Source organism: Crocodylus porosus, unplaced genomic scaffold, assembly GCF_001723895.1.
Source record: "Crocodylus porosus isolate Cpor-Errol unplaced genomic scaffold, CroPor_comp1, whole genome shotgun sequence".
NCBI lineage: Eukaryota > Metazoa > Chordata > Crocodylia > Crocodylidae > Crocodylus > Crocodylus porosus.
In genome coordinates this window covers 31,676,670-31,693,731 of record NW_017728950.1, presented here as the reverse complement: position 1 = coordinate 31,693,731, position 17,062 = coordinate 31,676,670, and the positions used below count along the sequence as shown (strand labels likewise).

At 42.1% G+C, this 17,062-nt stretch overlaps 1 protein-coding gene across 4 annotated transcripts in view; it reads right to left on the bottom strand.

The window, feature by feature from the left end:
• Positions 1 to 216: 216 nt before the first annotated feature.
• LOC109323397 (A-kinase anchor protein 2-like) overlaps positions 217 to 17,062 on the bottom strand; it is a 459,659-nt gene continuing 442,813 nt past the window's right edge. For 3 of the 4 annotated variants that reach the window (XM_019554904.1, XM_019554907.1, XM_019554906.1), the window contains 2 exons: positions 14,832 to 15,010; positions 217 to 3,596 (listed from right to left, as the gene is read on the bottom strand). In XM_019554904.1, the coding sequence (XP_019410449.1) occupies positions 3,504 to 3,596; positions 14,832 to 15,010 (272 nt within the window). In that variant the 3' untranslated portion in view covers positions 217 to 3,503. The remainder of the gene's footprint in view (positions 3,597 to 14,831; positions 15,011 to 17,062) is intronic. The other variant, XM_019554905.1, reaches the window with a different exon arrangement.

Sequence of the window (17,062 nt, the reverse complement as noted above, 5' to 3'; positions counted from 1 at the left end):
TCATATTGAAAGTGCCACCTTCTGGTTGCTAAATAAATCAACATTATTGTATCTTCCTTCATATAATCTGGATAAGGAGCAAGATAAAGCCAAAACTGGCAGCTTTTTGAAAGAAAAATAATTCCAGAAACCTCCATTGTAACCCATAACCCAAATCACAAACTCTAATGCTTAACTATTTTTCAAGATAGACGTTTCAGTAAAACAGTCTTTGCCGCAGGGAAGGATTTTATAATTTCTTTTCATGTAGACAAAGTTAACTTTGCAGTAGTGTTCCATTGTTGCATTTGATATAGTTTATACATAGATAAATATGTATGCTGGCATATAGTTATAGACATCAAAGCTTGGTAGCATGCAAATGAAATAACGAAGAGGCAAGTAAACTGCATAGCATTTAAGTTATCATAGCACTGAGCCATGTGCTGCTGACAACAAAAGATTATGTATCCATAATTTCTGGAAGAGAAAACCTTGGTTACTTGAGAATTCAGCTGTACTGAACTGACACATGCAAACATTTTTATTGCACAAGTGCAAAGAAGCAGCACCCCGAATACAAAGGACTCCCAGATGTCAAAAACAAGTTTTCTTCATAGGAAATTGACTTTAATTTTTGCTACGGAGGGCAGAGGAACAGGCAAAGGAGGAGGCATCAAGTGGCAAGTAATGTAATGAAAAAGTGACTTCCAGTGCTTCGTTTAATTATTTATTATAGAAAACATCCTCAGGAAATCAAGAAATGCAAGTTTCTTACAAGGTAATTTAGGGAGCCAAGAACTACTGATAACTCCCTCAGCCCTGGATAACTAACTACTTTGAGAGAAGAAGCACATTCATTTAAGAGGGAGCAAAAGCTGAGATTCAACCACCTCTCAGAGAAGTTTAGATATACATCCTGTGATGTAAGACAATCTCTCAATAAGTAAATAAGCCATTTTGGATATATGGCTTGATTCTATAGGTCACTGCTAAGAAAACCCTGACCAGTGTCCAAGGCTCATCTCTGTTTTTTTTGAGCCCTGAGTTCTCTCAAACTCCTATTGTTACTAGCATGCGAGTCTGAGGACTGTTATGAAGGGCAATGCCTTACCATCAGTTGGGCAACAGACTATAGAGCTTGTGGCATTACTCTTCCTATAGCCTCTTGATAATACTAACACACCCATATAGCTGTGGATCAGAATCTACTATAGATCTTCATGTCCAAATGGTAACTCTATTTGAGTATGCATATACTCTTGCATACAAAGGAGCACAACTTTTACTCAGTTAAAAAAAAAAGATACATGACAATTGCTTAGTCCTGCTCACAGTTAACACCCATTTCAAAAGGGTTTCCTTTTGTTCGAATAGCACTTAGGGAAACAATTCATAGGACGAGCTGAATTGATGCTTATTGTCACTGTTGCTACTATCCCTTTGATAGCATAAAAGGAAAATGTGAAATATACTTAGTGTGCACAAAACCATATGCTGGAAGGAAATATTAAACATTATCATTTGGTTGCAAGCTTTGTGTTCATCTAAGAAAAGCACCAGAGAAATGTTCACAGTATGTAAACTCAGGCTAGGTGAGCTTACTGTCCCAGAAAATAACACAATAGTGCGTCACAGAACAGTAGGAAAAGCAGAACAGGGGGGTTTGGGGAGTGGCAGCTTCTTGGCTGATTTAAAAAGCAATCAAAACAATCATTTTACGTTTATAAAAATGATACATCTATATATAGAGAACTTGGGAAGATTTTTTGTCCCATAAACTTGGTAATTTCTAGTCCAGAAATTATGGTTCCCATAGTAAAATACTCTTATTGTATTGCTTTGCATGAAAAGAAAGGGTAAACCTTGCAGCCTCTAGACTACATATGAATACAAAGCACAAGAATAAATACCACATTTCTTTTCTAAATGTCAGATTACAAAACTGCTCAATACTTTGCAATTGTGACTCATGCAAATACTATGTTGGGTCAAATTTTAATATTACAAATACTGCATCAACTCAGTGCCTTTTTATATCCCTTTTCATAAAAAAGAAATTCTCACTCACCCCTATAGCTGGCAAACAGCTTTGGAGAAAATAATCTGTACACCCACTTTTTTTGATCATTCTAGTAGTTCAGCCTCACACACACACGCACGCACATGTGCACGCACACAACCAGACACACAACAATCCTTTGTCACCAATTCCAAGCCTACGCATTAACTAAAGGTTCTATATTTTGCCTTTAGCTCTGAAAACACTGGTTGAACAGCAAAAATAATCCTTTATTTTTCATTTCTTGTGTGTGCTCCCTCCCTCTCTCCCCCTCACTCCCTATTACCTTCTTCACCTTTTTGTTTCCTGGAAATGTAAATCGTTCCCACAGCATTCTACATTAACTCCTAGGCCTTCCATATTGTATAAATATAGTTAAAGACAACTATTTTTGCTCTTTGTTTCAAACCTCTTTGTGTGCTAGAGACTGGCTTGACTCAGTTATTGCCTTGGTAAAAAGTAAATGTCATTTTGTGTGTGTGTGCATTCCTCCTTGTATTTCTGCCTCAAGTTAACTGGTTAATTTAATAAGATTTTGCACATATGGCCCTGCCCCCTTCTCACAAAATCAATGTCACCCACTAAAAACATTACATTTAGAAACTGTTATGTAAATATGCTCTGAGAAACTGAAGAGCAGTTACTATTGCAAGCACACAGGGTCCTACAGCTAAGGTAATCTATTTGGCTTTGTTTTGACCTTTAGCTCTCTTCTAAACTATGACAGATTGTGTTTGCAACAGAAAGGGATAGTTTATTAAGTATGCAGATTGCAAAAATATGGATTGTACCTTTGCAATAACAGCATCCTTTTTTTTTTTTCTTTTAAATGATAAATTAAGAGAAAAGGAAAAGAAACCTTCAAACCACAAAAATAAGAGGAAAAAAAAGATTCTTTGTATCTTATGGCTGTCTAAAGTACACCAAAGTAATGTCAATGTCTTTAATGCAGCAAGGGGGGGGGGGGAGGTGATGAAGAATGCAGATAAGTCTGCAGGAAGATGGATGACAGGTAGATGATGCTACCATGAGGCACCCTCTTGTGGCAGGTTTGTAGAGGCCAAACTCTCTGAGTGTTGCAAAGCAGAGCAGGGAATTCAGTTAGAACGAAGCATGTGTGTCTGCCCTGCTCTGAGTTTTGCCCACTCGTTTCATCTCCATGCTGACCTATTGCAATGGGCCTCTGTCAATGGTGATGACATCCTCATTCTTCCTTGGAAGGTTCCACTCCTAGCATCCTTCGAAATGGTTTGTCCTTTCTGGGGTGTTGTATTTGGTGAGTGGGTTTGCCTGTTTGTTCAGGGTGCCTGGAAATGGATCATTCCTGTTTCCAGGAGCATTACTGAATCTGTCCTATCTTTAATAAATATTGAATTAAAATTCTGCTGCTTTTTAGTTGATTTAATTGATTTTTTTTTTTTTTGGTTTCTCCATCCCAATCCACCTTCATGTTGCACAGGGATTATTCATTTTCTTCTCGGTTGGCATATATTCCAGCCTCCCAACGAAGTGCTAGGGCACTCTTCCTGCGATTCACCCTGGTAGCCTCAAGGACCTGGAAAGGAAACAAAAATACCATTTTGTTTATTTGCCCTTCTCTGATGCTCCCTGTTGTTCTTCCATTTCCTTTGCAGAAACTTGCACATACACACAAAGCTGGACTATGGAACCCTTATGCACAGAGGCAGGCACTGTTGAGCTACTCCTGTAATTAAGCAGATGCTGGGGTAAAAGTAAGGGTTACACAATCAAACCTGTATATACAGCAGCATTAACTTAGGTCTAAATCTGCAGGCCTGAGTGACGATGCTACATCTTCCACATCCAAATTTAACCAAGGGGCAGCAGAGAGAGGCAGAATGGTTATGAAGGACTCATTTTCATTGTATGTGGAATTTGTAGTCTAGAAACAAGTAAAAAATAACATCTGGCTTTTTCCAAGGGATGCCTTGAGTCTACAAATATTGAGAACCAGTGGCTTATTGTTATTCACCATGTGGCCTGTTTATATTGGGGCAGCTTTGCCTGAAAATGGACTTCTGGATCCAGGCCTATGCTATTTTACTATGAGAGAATACCCCAAATGAAAATGACATGACATCAAGAATTAAGAGTAGCATAAATCACAGAAATGCTATAAGAACCAAGGACCATGGAACTGTTTGATGTAAACACAAATGATTTACTGACGACCATTTTATTGTTAAATATTTGATTAGATTTTCATAAGTGAAGTGCCTTTTAACTAACTGCCTTGTTCAAAGTCTTTAAAGAAGAGGCCTTTTAATTTACTGAAGAGGATAGTTCATCAGACATAAACCAGTGGGATTAATGCTGTCTAGCTGGAATCATGGAGGCTGCTTGCAGACATTTAAAAAAAAAAAGGAAAAGAGAAAAAAGCAGTGTTTTACTTTAAATTTACCCACAAGAGGCAGTGCATTAGTTGGACATGGCTCGCCCGATATCTGTATAGATTGGATGCTTTAGTGGGGCTTTTTTGGTGCTTTTATCTAATAGCCGATTGCATCCGCTTCAGATATAAGTGCAAAAAAGCCCCACTGAAGCACCCGATCTATGCAGACAGCTGCAAGCAGAGAGAGTACTTATCCCATAGTATTAAGCTCATCATTTAAGAAGCCACTGGCCTGCATTAGGAACAGCTCAATTTTCCTAGAAACTTGTGTCAAATAGACAGCAAAACGGGCTCAAGACTAGTCCTTGGTCAAATATAGTGAATCTAAACAGGGTTTATTTTTATGGACTTTGCTCAGAATGTGCAAGACCTATTCCGTAAATAGCTGCACAGATAACCCCTGGGATCTGGGTACATGCACAGCAATACACTGAAATAAATGGAGCTAATCCATTTAGGTAAGGTTGTCAGAATCTGGCTCATGGCTTTCAAAGAACCCTTAAATGCCAGCTTGCGTCCTTAGTAGTAGAACATAAGATTCCCACTGAGCACAAACAGCAAAGGTCAAGGACTGGAGCTAACCAGCAGGAACCGCATTCTTTATGCGGCATATCCTGATATATGCCCTTCAGGTGATGACCTTCATATGCGCTCAGGTATCCTGAACAGGTCAGGACTATTCATGAAGTAGAGTGCTATTCAGTGCAGGTTAGGGTAATGAAACTTGGCCCTCTACTCTCAGGCATACCCATGGAGCCCTGCAGGAGACAAGGTATACCTGAGAGCAGAATTAGCTTCATCTTTACATTCTGGCTGGGAGCTTCAAAGTGACCAATGGACTTAGGTATATAGTTACACATAAAATGTCTGCACTGAAAAACCTTAGTAGGAACAATTTGCTATTACTGCTCTCTGGATTTTATCACTTTTTTGGAATGGCTCCTAAAATTGGCACATGGCCTTACCAGAGATTATAGAGTGAACGATTCTCTCAGGCTTAAGTGCATAACAGCTCTGGAGAGGAGTGGAAAGATCATGCCAACGAAAATAGCAAGATGATGCAAAAATATTTTATTTGGAAAAAGCAATTTAATTGCAAGTCAAAATAAAAGAATTCAGAGTGGAACAACATCGGAAGGACAGAAAAGTATACAAAAAATACTTGTAATTGATTTTATAAAAAAATTGTCCTTTATGTCTCTTGCTAGATAGATGACAGAGTTTCAGCTCAAGAGATATTGTAAGGAGTTACAGAAGGTTGTTTCATGTCATTATGCCCCCTTTAATATATCACTTGTCAGAATAAAATATGACAGAATGGTTAAGCTCAAGATTTATTTACCTGTTCCATAGTGACAGGCAGAGGGAGAAATCTACTGGAAAGACAACAATAACAATAGCACCAACAGCTGATAAAAGCTTGTAGGGGCATGCTTCAGTAAAAAAGGACAGTCACCCCAAAGCACATTTTGGTGAGTGAAACTGCCAAGCCTCATGTATCCCTAGTTCATTTCAGTCAGTAGCACAGAATATTGCTGTGTAGATTCCTCATGTTCTTTGGATGGTACTGACATGGACAGGACAGAATTAAAACACAGATAATGCAAAGACACACACAAGCAGAGAGAGAAACAGGAGTGAGAATTCTTGCTCCAACTGAAGTTAGTGGAAAAATTTCCATGAATGTCAACGGGGCCAAATTTTCACCCACGGCCAGATTCTATTCCACCTATTAGGCATCAACATGGACTTAGGCACCTAAGTGCAATTCTATTCTACCCTGTTTAAGTCCCTAAAAAAACATTAATGCATAAGATGGGTGGGTCCTCCTTTCCTCCTTGATGCTTTTTTGTGATTCAGTGTTAAGAGTAAGACAGCATTATGTTACAAAAGTAGAATGATTAACAAATTTTTAGAGACTTCAGCACAGTGGAACAGAATTGCACTTTGATGTCTAAGTCCACTTAGGTGCTAAATAGGTGGATGAGGGTCTAACCCTCTGGTTACTTATACACATGTGGGGAGCTTCCTTCGACACACCGGAAATCCAGCATGTCGGAGCAGACTTGCTGGAGCATGTAAATTGATGCACTCTGGCAGCCTCGCGCGTTACATGCATCAGTGGCGTAGTGTGCCTCCACACTGTGAAAGTGGTGGCAGTGTGGTTGGAAATAAAATACGTTTGATGTGTTTTAGTTCAAAGAGTATCGCCGCTATTTTCTCAGCATGGAGGCACTGCTGATACATGACGTGTGTGCTTTTTGTTAGTGCAGCTTGCTAATTAAAAGCGCCTGGCGCTGCATCAGAAGCACATGTAAAAATACCCTCTGCATCTAAATTGAGTTGCAGTTGATGAGAAGATTGATTATCCTGCAGCCTTTCAAATATGCATAAGAACCAAGACTCAACAAGGAAGAGCACTTCCACAGGTATGGAAGGTGTCATAAAATAATTTTAAAGCCTGCCCCTCTTCCCCCGCACCAGCAGCATATACAGGTCCTGCTTTACCACATTTTCTGGAATGGTCCAACACTGAATACTGGGAGCCTCCTAAATATTGCAAACAAGAGGAGTGAACAGCCTACTGTGATGGTACTCACCACTTGTTTGTCTATTTTTAAATCCTAATGCTTGTATTTAGATATGTTGGGCTTGATTTTTAAAGCATGGCCTTTCTTTTTAGTTAAATAATTAGAAGCACACAAACATATGCAAACAAGATCATTACTCATTAACTCATTAATCATTAAAATTAATAAGTGGAGTCTTACTGAGGTCTGAAATGGTCAGTTTTAGTAATGGTACACACAGCTATCTATGTGCACGTGAAACTTCTGCATAAGTGAAATGTACCCAAAACTGTCAGAAAAATGCACAGAAGACAATGCCTACTTTTGAAAAGTTGGCTATGGCTGCCCCAAAACAGGAAGTTTAGTTCTTGGCTTTTGGCCAGACAATCACACAACTGTACACAGCAAACAGTGCTTTCTATTCCGCAATATGAAGGCCTTTTATTTACCAGTCGCACTTACTGCTAAATCCTGCTTCTACAGAATATGCACATGTTGTTGGAGGCCCATTGATGGTTGAAACCCTTAGACTGTATACAGATCTCTTAATCAAGGTGGTTCTGATTGCCCCAGGTTTTAATTTGGATCAAAACAGGAATGGCAGAATTGAAACAAGAGGCCCTTCCGAAAGAGCCCTTCCAAGCTGCATTGTGGTTATTTCGTCAGTAGGTGACGAGAGAGAGCACCTAGCATGGTAGGCTTGTCTCTGGAATGAGCTACAAGTAAGTTATTATATTTACTCATATCCAAGATGGAGATTTTTTTCCCCTTTCAGCATGGAATGGTCTTCGATTCAAGTAAAAAGGGGGCAGGGGAGGAGAGCCTGCAGCTGTGGCTCCAGCTTTGCCTTCCCCGCTACCTGTGCCAGTTCCCCTGTTGTCTCTGTCCCACACCATCTTCCCCCCATCTGGCCTCCTGCTACATCTGCCTCTCCCTCATCCTGGCCCTTGCTGTCTCCCCCTCACCACCCCACCTCCTCCCACCACAGCTCCTGCTCCAGCTCCAGAGCACATGGTTGCTCTGGTCCCAGCACAGCCACGCAACAGCAGTGGTGGTGGTGGCAGCTATGGCTCCAGGGCCAGGACTGGGGTTGGGGCCAGAGCTGACACTGCCACAGCTGCTGCAGCATGGTTGGGCTGGGGCCAGAGTAACCATATGCTCTGTGCCCGGGGCTAGAGTGGGGCCAGAACTGCAGTGGAGGATAAGTGGTAGGGGGAAGGGGGAAGGACAGACATCATGGGGGGGGGGGGAGGGGACATGTGCCGGGGTGGGCGAAGGCGCTGGGAGGGCAGATGCCTCATGGGAGGGGGGCAAAGTGAAGAGGGAGGATGCAGGTGGCAGAGAGGCTGGCGGTAGGCCACACAGGCACTGGGGTGGGGACAACAGGTGGCAGGGGGTGCAAGTGGTGATTGGAACAGACAGAAGGGAGCAAGGGAAAGGAGTCGAGGGGACAAATTTAAGATGATCCTCTAATAGTTAGATTCTGGACATGGAAAATTATAGCAAATTTATAAATTTTCCACCTATAGAATCTAATTATTGGGGGGGTCATCTTAAATTCAAAAAGTCATCTTGGATTCAGTAAATACAGTAGATGAGCCACAATTAATTTACAGATGCACACAGAGGTATATGTGCCTGGGGAGAAGGGGAGTTGATAGAAGAGGTGGAAGGAGCTGTTAGAACATTTTATCCCATGTAGCTCACAAGTACTGGAAGCAGGACAATAAGTGCGACTGTTTGTAGGATCCTGGTACAAAAGGCTTTCTCTAGGTATAAATACAATGCCTGTTTATAGCCTTAGAGAAGAATGCGTATTCGGTGCCTTTCAGTGTGTTAGAATATATCTGGGGTCAACAGTGGTGACAGCCTGTCTTCTCACTTTCAGTTTTGTGATTGGCAAATTTATGCTGGCCACCATTAAAACTTTTCAGTTGCCTCTGAAACTAAACACCATTACTAGAGCATTCCTTATGGTGTATTTGAAATACTCTCAATATGAATGGGTAAAATTATATAGTTATCAAAGATAAAACCAGAAGTTTCTAAGGACAACAACTGGCACAAGCATGCGTTATCTATGCATGCAGGTGTTAGCAGTTTCTCTAAGAACTGGAACAAGAAAAAGGTGTGGCATAGTTTTATTGTACAGTCCAGTCTGGAAGAAGATATGCCATGCCAGTCTGGGGAATAGTCACAGTCTAACAGTATAATTGAGACTCCTGTTGACACTGATAAGAGCTGTGTTGCTAAGGACTTCCACACCAAGGTGAGAATCCATAACAAAAAAGCACCAGGGCTGAAAGAAAGGTCATTTCCTAGGGCAGATGCTTAATGACAAAGATCAGAGTTGAAAGCTTTTAAGCTGTATAGAACATGAAAATTGTTAGACAACTTAAGTCTCCCACTTCTTTCCCACTTGCAGTGATAGTAGATTTGGCAAGAAGGGGAATAGCTATTGTATCACACATGATTATATTATATGCTGTTATTATGTATACGTATTTTATATGGGAGTCACTTACCCATTTCCAGATGCACTGCATGAATTAGGAACCTAAAATCTATTTTCTCAGCTCATGCCTTTTACAGGGCACTATATCCCCTGATACCACACTGGCCAGTAACAGATGACTGTCCAAAGGAGGAAAAGGGCCAGGGAATGTGTGTAGGACCAGGTCAGTAGAAATTCAGACACTGAAAAACATTTGCACAAAGCAACTACCCAAATAATGGCTATAAGTGAGTCTCTTACAGTAAACCACACAGGAAGCTATCTAATTAATAAAGCCCTTGAAGTTGGATAAAACTTTTTTTCCCCTTTGATCTCAAGGGATTTTTTGTGGATACCCATTTTTGGGAGAGTGTGCATGTGTGTGGGAGGGTTGGGTGGGCTCAAGATTTGTTACAGAGATTTGTAGAGTAGAGAGATGTGTGTGCCAATCACCAGAATGTATTCCTAGATGGCAGAATATTTCTTAGACACAAGTGCCTATTCGTTTCCCTTCTGAGGCTCAGAGGATACAAACAGAAGAACATGCACACATAGAAAATCTTGTCTGGCATTCCTGGGACACATGCTACATAACAAATGGTAATATTTTAGTATTGCAAAATATTTAATTGATTTCAGCTTCTGCTCTTAAAAATGAAGGAACAACAGTGTGTGCAAAGCCAATGTTTCAAGGGATACGGGCTCTGTATGCTTTTCCTTCCCATAGGTTCTTCTCAAACACTTCATGTTCGACTTAAAGCACCCCTGCATCTGCAGCTCTGGGTCTTTCCTTTGCATGGATTACCAATGGTACTTAATCATGTGGTGTCTGTGGTCACCATATTGTTATGTAGATAAACTACTCAATATAGGCACAGTGATGAGGCCACCAAACTGATACATTTGTGATCTGAATCCACCAGTTGAAACAAAGCTGTCCAAGAGGATACTTTGTTCAGAATTCATATGTTGATATTACTGAACACGCTGTCACTGTAGATGCAGAGGAGTTACAGCACTTCAAGCTGGGCCCACAATTCCTCAAAGTCTAGAGATGAATGCACCAAGGGTTTTTGTTTTACCCCTGACAGAGAAGGGCTCAGCTGAGAGGGTCACATGTACATCAGAACTGAAGAAGGTTCTGATCCTAGACTTTGATTTGGTCCCATCTCTCTAATTACAATCTTCTCACCTCTGAAAATTGTAATTAGATTTCCAGCACTAGCAAAACAAAAAGGTGTACGTGATGAATCAGAGGGAATATGCCCCCAACATACATGCCCTCACCGCATTTCTGATGTGAGACAGCACTGACACTCAGCATGGAAATGCAAACTGCAGCCACATGCACCTGGTACCACCATGCAAGAGAAAGCAAAAATAAGCAGTTGAAAAGTACCTCAGAAGTAACCTTGCTAGACAGTAATTTACAGGTGTACTGGCAGAAAGGGAAAAGACCAACATTAGTACAAGGAACAAACATATTGAACTTTGGAAGCAAACCAAACCCCACCCCACCAAAACCCAGTGAGAACAGGTACATCCCACAGCAGGGGACCTAAAATGGTCTGGCACTATTCTCAACTTGGCCACCTTCCTCTTGGCCAACCACGCTCTTGGGTGTTCAAACTGTTGAAGTCTTCCTGCTGTGCTCATCCTTTCATCAATCCACTGCAATGGCAACTTCTTTAGAAATAAACAGCTAGAGAAAGAATATCTTCCCCTGTCCCTTTCCCCTAAGATGCAGTGAGGTCCTTCCTATGGCAGGTGTACTGGATTTGACCTTGGCCAAGGCAAACTACTCTGACTTGAAAAGTATGAAGAGGAGGAGCTGTGCTGAAGAACAACACACTAAGTGACAGAGAAAGTGTAGTCTGCACATTCGTTTCCTTGGATAAATGAGATGATAACTCATGGTTCCAAGGTGTCCTTCCTCCTCCTTGTGTTTCTTGTACGGATAGCACCCAAGGCTCCCATGGGTGCTATCCATAGAAACACCACCTTTCCTATTATTTGTTGTAACACATTGCAGGACTTTTGCATATACCCCTAGATGGCTCCATTTCAACAGGATTACTCACTTAGACTCATTGAAGAGTAGAGCTGGAAGGGACCTCAGGAGGTCATCTACTCCAACTTCCTGCTCAAGGCAGGATTGCCTCCATCTAAGCCACACTTAGGGAAACATTATGTCAAACCTACTAAGTCTTGTAAAGTGCCTGCAGTATTCAGATGAGTGCTTGTTAAGCTTTGTTCTTTTCTGTGTTACACAGCCAAAGGGGGCATTTGACATGATAGAACTTAGCTTCCAGCAGCCTAGGAAGTCTCTGATTTCCTTAGTATTCAACTGGTGAGCTGAGCAACAGTCCTGCCCTACAGGACTGGATTTCCAAAATGGCAGCTGTCTGTCTGTCTGGTAATTATGCTTCTTTAATATATTTTTAAATGGTTCAGCAATTTGCTTTTCTCTGTAATTACTCGCTTTTGTCTGACACTGCATTTTTAAAGGCCTCTGCTGACAAATCAGAATTAATGTTTGGTTAAATAATTGTTGCTTAGCCTGGTACACAAACTATTAGCTCAAACCAAAGATGGTGCAAGCTTGGCAAGACAAAGCACACCCCTTCTTATGATTTCTCTTCCTCCCAGTCCTGACAGTTGTTTATAAAAGAAAAAAGGGAGGACAACTAAAACTCTCCATCTGTTTTAAGGAGGACTTATGCTGTCGCAGGATTTGGGATGTGCTGGGGGAAGGGAGAGGGGGCAAGGCCAAGGTCAAAGAGGCACCCGAGCTTAGTGACTCAAAGGGCCAGCATGATTAAGGCACACCAGTTCCTCTTGTCAGCAGTGCACAACAGGGTCATGTGGCTAGCATTGTGCCTTGCTGCCTTTGACTCCCTAGCCTGAGGGATCAGGTACCCATTTACAGATGGTGGACAGGGGACAGCGGAGCTGGCATGAATTTGGGCAAGGCTGCAAAGCCCTGTCTGGAGAATAGCAAGATAATCTAATTGCTCTGCTACCACACCCTGCGAAATAAAAATATATTACTAAAAAAAGCTGGACTCCAAATGGGTTTATAGAACATAGGTATGAAAACAAAACTGGGCCAGACCTTCAGCTGACTCCCTTAACTTAAATGGAGCACTGTTTATCTGTGCCAGAACCTCATCTGCAATTTGTACAATAGCATTAATTATCTGACAGCATAACTTTTAAACAACAAATGCCTCAATAGTTTTAGCATCAGAAAGCAGCAGAGACACCCAGAACCATGCTTCTCTGGGATGTTGCTCTTAATTTATACCAAAGTTCTTGGTCAAGACATTGACTCGCATTTCAAAATACAGGAGACAAAACAATCATGGCCAACTTCTTTTCTAAGTAGGACCTGTGCAGCTCTGTGGATTCTGCCTTAGATGCACAAGTGGAACTTAGAAGAGAGAGTGTGACCTGGTGTTTTAATGACACCTTTCTTTTGCATGTGCTCTGAGGTTCACAACATACAGCAGGTAACCACTGAATGACTATGACAATGGATTCCAACCATAAGCTGATGGGCAGGGTAAGTCACCTTCATTCATCATGGGAGACAGTGCTGCAAGGAAAAGTTCATGATGAGAGTGTAACTTGGCTTTACCCATCAGCAATATATTGAATTGACTGATAGAAATAACCTCCAAAGTTATCAATGCCACCTGAGGATGGATTCTCCAGTCACTTGCACTGTTTTTGCACCACTAAATTCATTTTAAGTTACCCCTAGTCTGCACTCAAGGAAAGTGAGGAAGGAATCATACCTCAAATCTCTTGAATGAGATGCCTCATGGCATCATATCACGGGCACTAGGATGGCAATATATTGAAGGGAGAAAGTCCTAATGTCTCCCTGGGGTAGATAGTTATGAACATTACCCAACCTGAACACAGGAAAACTGCCTATAAGAAGCAAAGGAAACTGGCCAGTAACTCATTCTTGAAGAGGTGCCTTCACTGTATGAAAGGAAGACATCAAGTTTCATGTGTCAGAGAAAATAAATGGCGAGTTGAAATACGCTGGCTACCAGGAGGTAGGAAGACCTCCTTATGGGTTTAATTTTGCTGCACTGATGCCAACTAAAGTTTGGTCACTGACTTTAGTGAAAACGGGACCAGCTCCTAAATCAGTGCAGCATCTGTTTGAACCTTAAAACCAGTCCTCATGTTTTGCATTAATTCACAGCCAAAAAATGCAGTGGGTTCCTCTCCCATTTAACTCTTTCTAATTTTAAATACCATATGGTGGTATATAATAATAATCATGATGATTAAACAGCCACAATTAAAATCCACCACATTTTGTGGGCTACTGTTTACAGAATAAACTTGAAAGTCTTTCAAGTTAAAAAGGCTTTATTTCAACTGGAAGTGGTTAGGAAGGCAGTTTCCTTAGATGATGAGCTGGTATTGTCTTCCTTACATTCCAAGTGTTGGAAATGTGTGTAGCACATTGTGGGTACTACAGGAAATAAACAACAGCAAAATTCAGCTGTAATTACTAATAATACTGAAATCCTTTTAAGGGTTTATGCTATTTGTCTATCCTACATATACACACAACACAGGGATGCACAAAGGAAGAACTGTTTGCAAATCCCTGTGCATGGATAGGAAAACAGATTGCTTAAAGTGCACAACTGATCTGTGACTGGCATGTGAAATTCGTAAATGCTCCCCATCAATGCTGGTGTTGCAAAAACCTGAATGGGAGGCACCTATGAAAATAACTCAGCAGGATTCTTGTAATTTTTTCCTTTCTGCATCTGCCAAAGATGAGAGCAAATGGCATGGAAAACAGCATTTTGTCCCTGTGTCAGATATCCTTTGGCATTTTCCTGATCCAAACCAGGAACAATCCCAAACATTGTTTTCAGGGAATCCATCCATTTAGGTTAAGCCATTGCATTCTGGACAAGGACTCTGGGAATTTAATAAGTATTGGGTGAACACCAGTATTGGACAGACCCAATTTATATACCTCAAAAAGTGTTGTTGTGTAGCTCACCACAATGTTTCTGTAAGAAATGATTTACAAGTTGATCAGGTCAGTCAGGCTTGGGCTTATTAGTAGTAGATTGGTCTCTAACTTTTACATAGATTCTTTCCTCCTTTCAAATGAGTCGTCTTAAATGCCTTTAGACTACTCAGTCATTTTGAAAAGAACACCTGGCATTTAAAAGGCTAAAAGTTGTCCTCCCAACCTCAGCTCATGGCCTGCAATGAAAGATAACCCAGTGCTACATGCAGAAGAGCAAAAGGGAAGAGCATACTTACACTGCTATCATCAGTCCTTTCACGCCTCTTAGTCTTGTGCGTTTCATAATCTTCCATGAGGGTCTGCATCAAATTCTTTGGGCGCTGGGATCCTGCAGCCTCATCAGGCAGTGAGTCAGGTTGTGAGAGGGGACTTTCTGCTGTTGGGGATGGTGGAGGCCTGATCTTCTCTATTTTCCCTAAAATGACATGAAAGGAGTTGCATTTTCTAAGTGGACTGACTCAGGGATAATTTAACTGAAGTGCGACAACTGGTAAAAGGTACCAGCTGGAGAAATATTTTCAACTTGGTTTAGAGAGACACATTTGGAAACTCAGCTTATAAAATAAACTCCTAAAACAAACACAGTTGAAGTGAGTTTCTGCTGACCCCTGTATTCTCCTCAGCCTAAATTACACCTATGCAACTGTTCAAGAAACTTTATTTCTGTGAAATGACATAGCTTTGCACCTCTGCTACCATTGCCGATCACTGGGGATCTGGCTGAATTAATAATAGAGGTCTTGTTTCTATACTCTGGAAACTGCTGAACGTACTTTCATTGGATCAGAGACTAAAAGAATTGTATGGTCCAGTGCAGACAGTTCCAAGCCACAGTCTATACAGGGTTTGCTAATGGCCCAAGGACAGCGGTCTGCACAGAAAGTATTGGCTCTTGTTTCCAGCTACTAAACTCAATTAAAAGAGCCAAAAAGATACCTCCAAGACCCTCCTAAAATTACTTTTCTAGTCAATTCATTGCCTCTTCACTGTGTGGTATGTTTATGATAGCTGAACTGGCTAAAAAAACATGCAGATGACACCAAGCAGGTGGGACTGCAGACATTTTGGGTGCATCCAGATGAGCGTGTGTGTTTCCCTGCGGATGAACAGCAGCAGCACATACCTGTATGTGCATACAAGTACGTGCTGCTGCTGCCTGTCCTAGGGGAACACCCATGCATGCATGCTCTGGCGCACAGCAAATTGCCCTAGGTGGGGTTCAGGAGGCTGAGGCCAGGCTGCAGCTTCAGGTGGTGCATGCTGCCACCATGTGTACCACCCCGTATTTTTTTTTGGATCTTCCAGAGTCAAAAAAACCTGCTGTGCTACAAATTAGCAGCACTACAAATGCCTGCATGTGAGGCGTGTGTGGTTGTGGTGCCACAAACTGCATGAAATGGAACTGGGACTAGCTACCCAGATCAAGGACAAAAAGAAGTCCTTTTTTAAATACATAGGGGGCAAAAAGAAGGTACCAGGCAATGTGGGGCCTCTGCAAGACACGCTATGAAATCTGGTCATCACACCAGATGACAAAGCTAACCTGTTTAACAATTTCTTTGCCTCCATTTTCCTGAGAAGGGACTGGATCCGCACCCCCCCCCGGGCCCCAGGTGAGGCGCACCCAGGCCTAGGGTCAGGGAGGATCTAGTCAGGGAACTTCTAGAGGGACTGGACATATTTAAATCAGCTGGTCTGGACGATCTCCACCCCAGAGTGCTGAGGGAATTAGCTGAGGTCATTGTGGGACCCCTGGCGCAACCTTACGAGCACTTGTGGTGCTCTGGTGTGGTGCCAGAGGACTGGAAAAAGGCCAATGTTGTTCCCATTTTCAAAAAAGGGAGGAAGGAGGACCTAGGAAACTATAGGCCAGTCAGTCTTACCTCAATCCTGGGTAAGCTTTCTGAGAGAATTATACTGGCACATGTCTGCAAGGGGCCAGCAGGGGAGATTGTGCTTAGGGGCAACCAACACAGGTTCATTAGCGGCAGGTCCTGTCAGACCAACCTGGTGGCCTTCTATCACCAGGTCACCAAATCCTTAGATGCAGGGGTAGCAGCGGACAGTCTTTCTGGACTTTCAGAAGGCCTTCAACACTGTCTCTCACTCTGTTCTCATTACGAAACTGTGGGAATGTGGTGTTGACACCTACACAGTCAAATGGGTCACCAACTGGCTGGAGGGCTGCACCCAGAGAGTGGTGGTGGATGGGTCATTTTTGACCTGGAGAGATGTGGGCAGTGGGGTCCCCCAGGGCTCAGTCCTCGGGCCCGCACTGTTCAACATCTTCATCAGTGACTTGGATGAGGGGGTAAAAAGCATCCTGTTCAAATCTGCTGATGGCACTAAGATGTGGGGGGAAGTGGGCATGCTAGAAAGGAGGAATAGGCTGCAACTGGACCTAGACAGGTTACAGGGGTGGACGGATGAGAACAGGATGGGATTCAACACTGACAAGTGCAAGGTG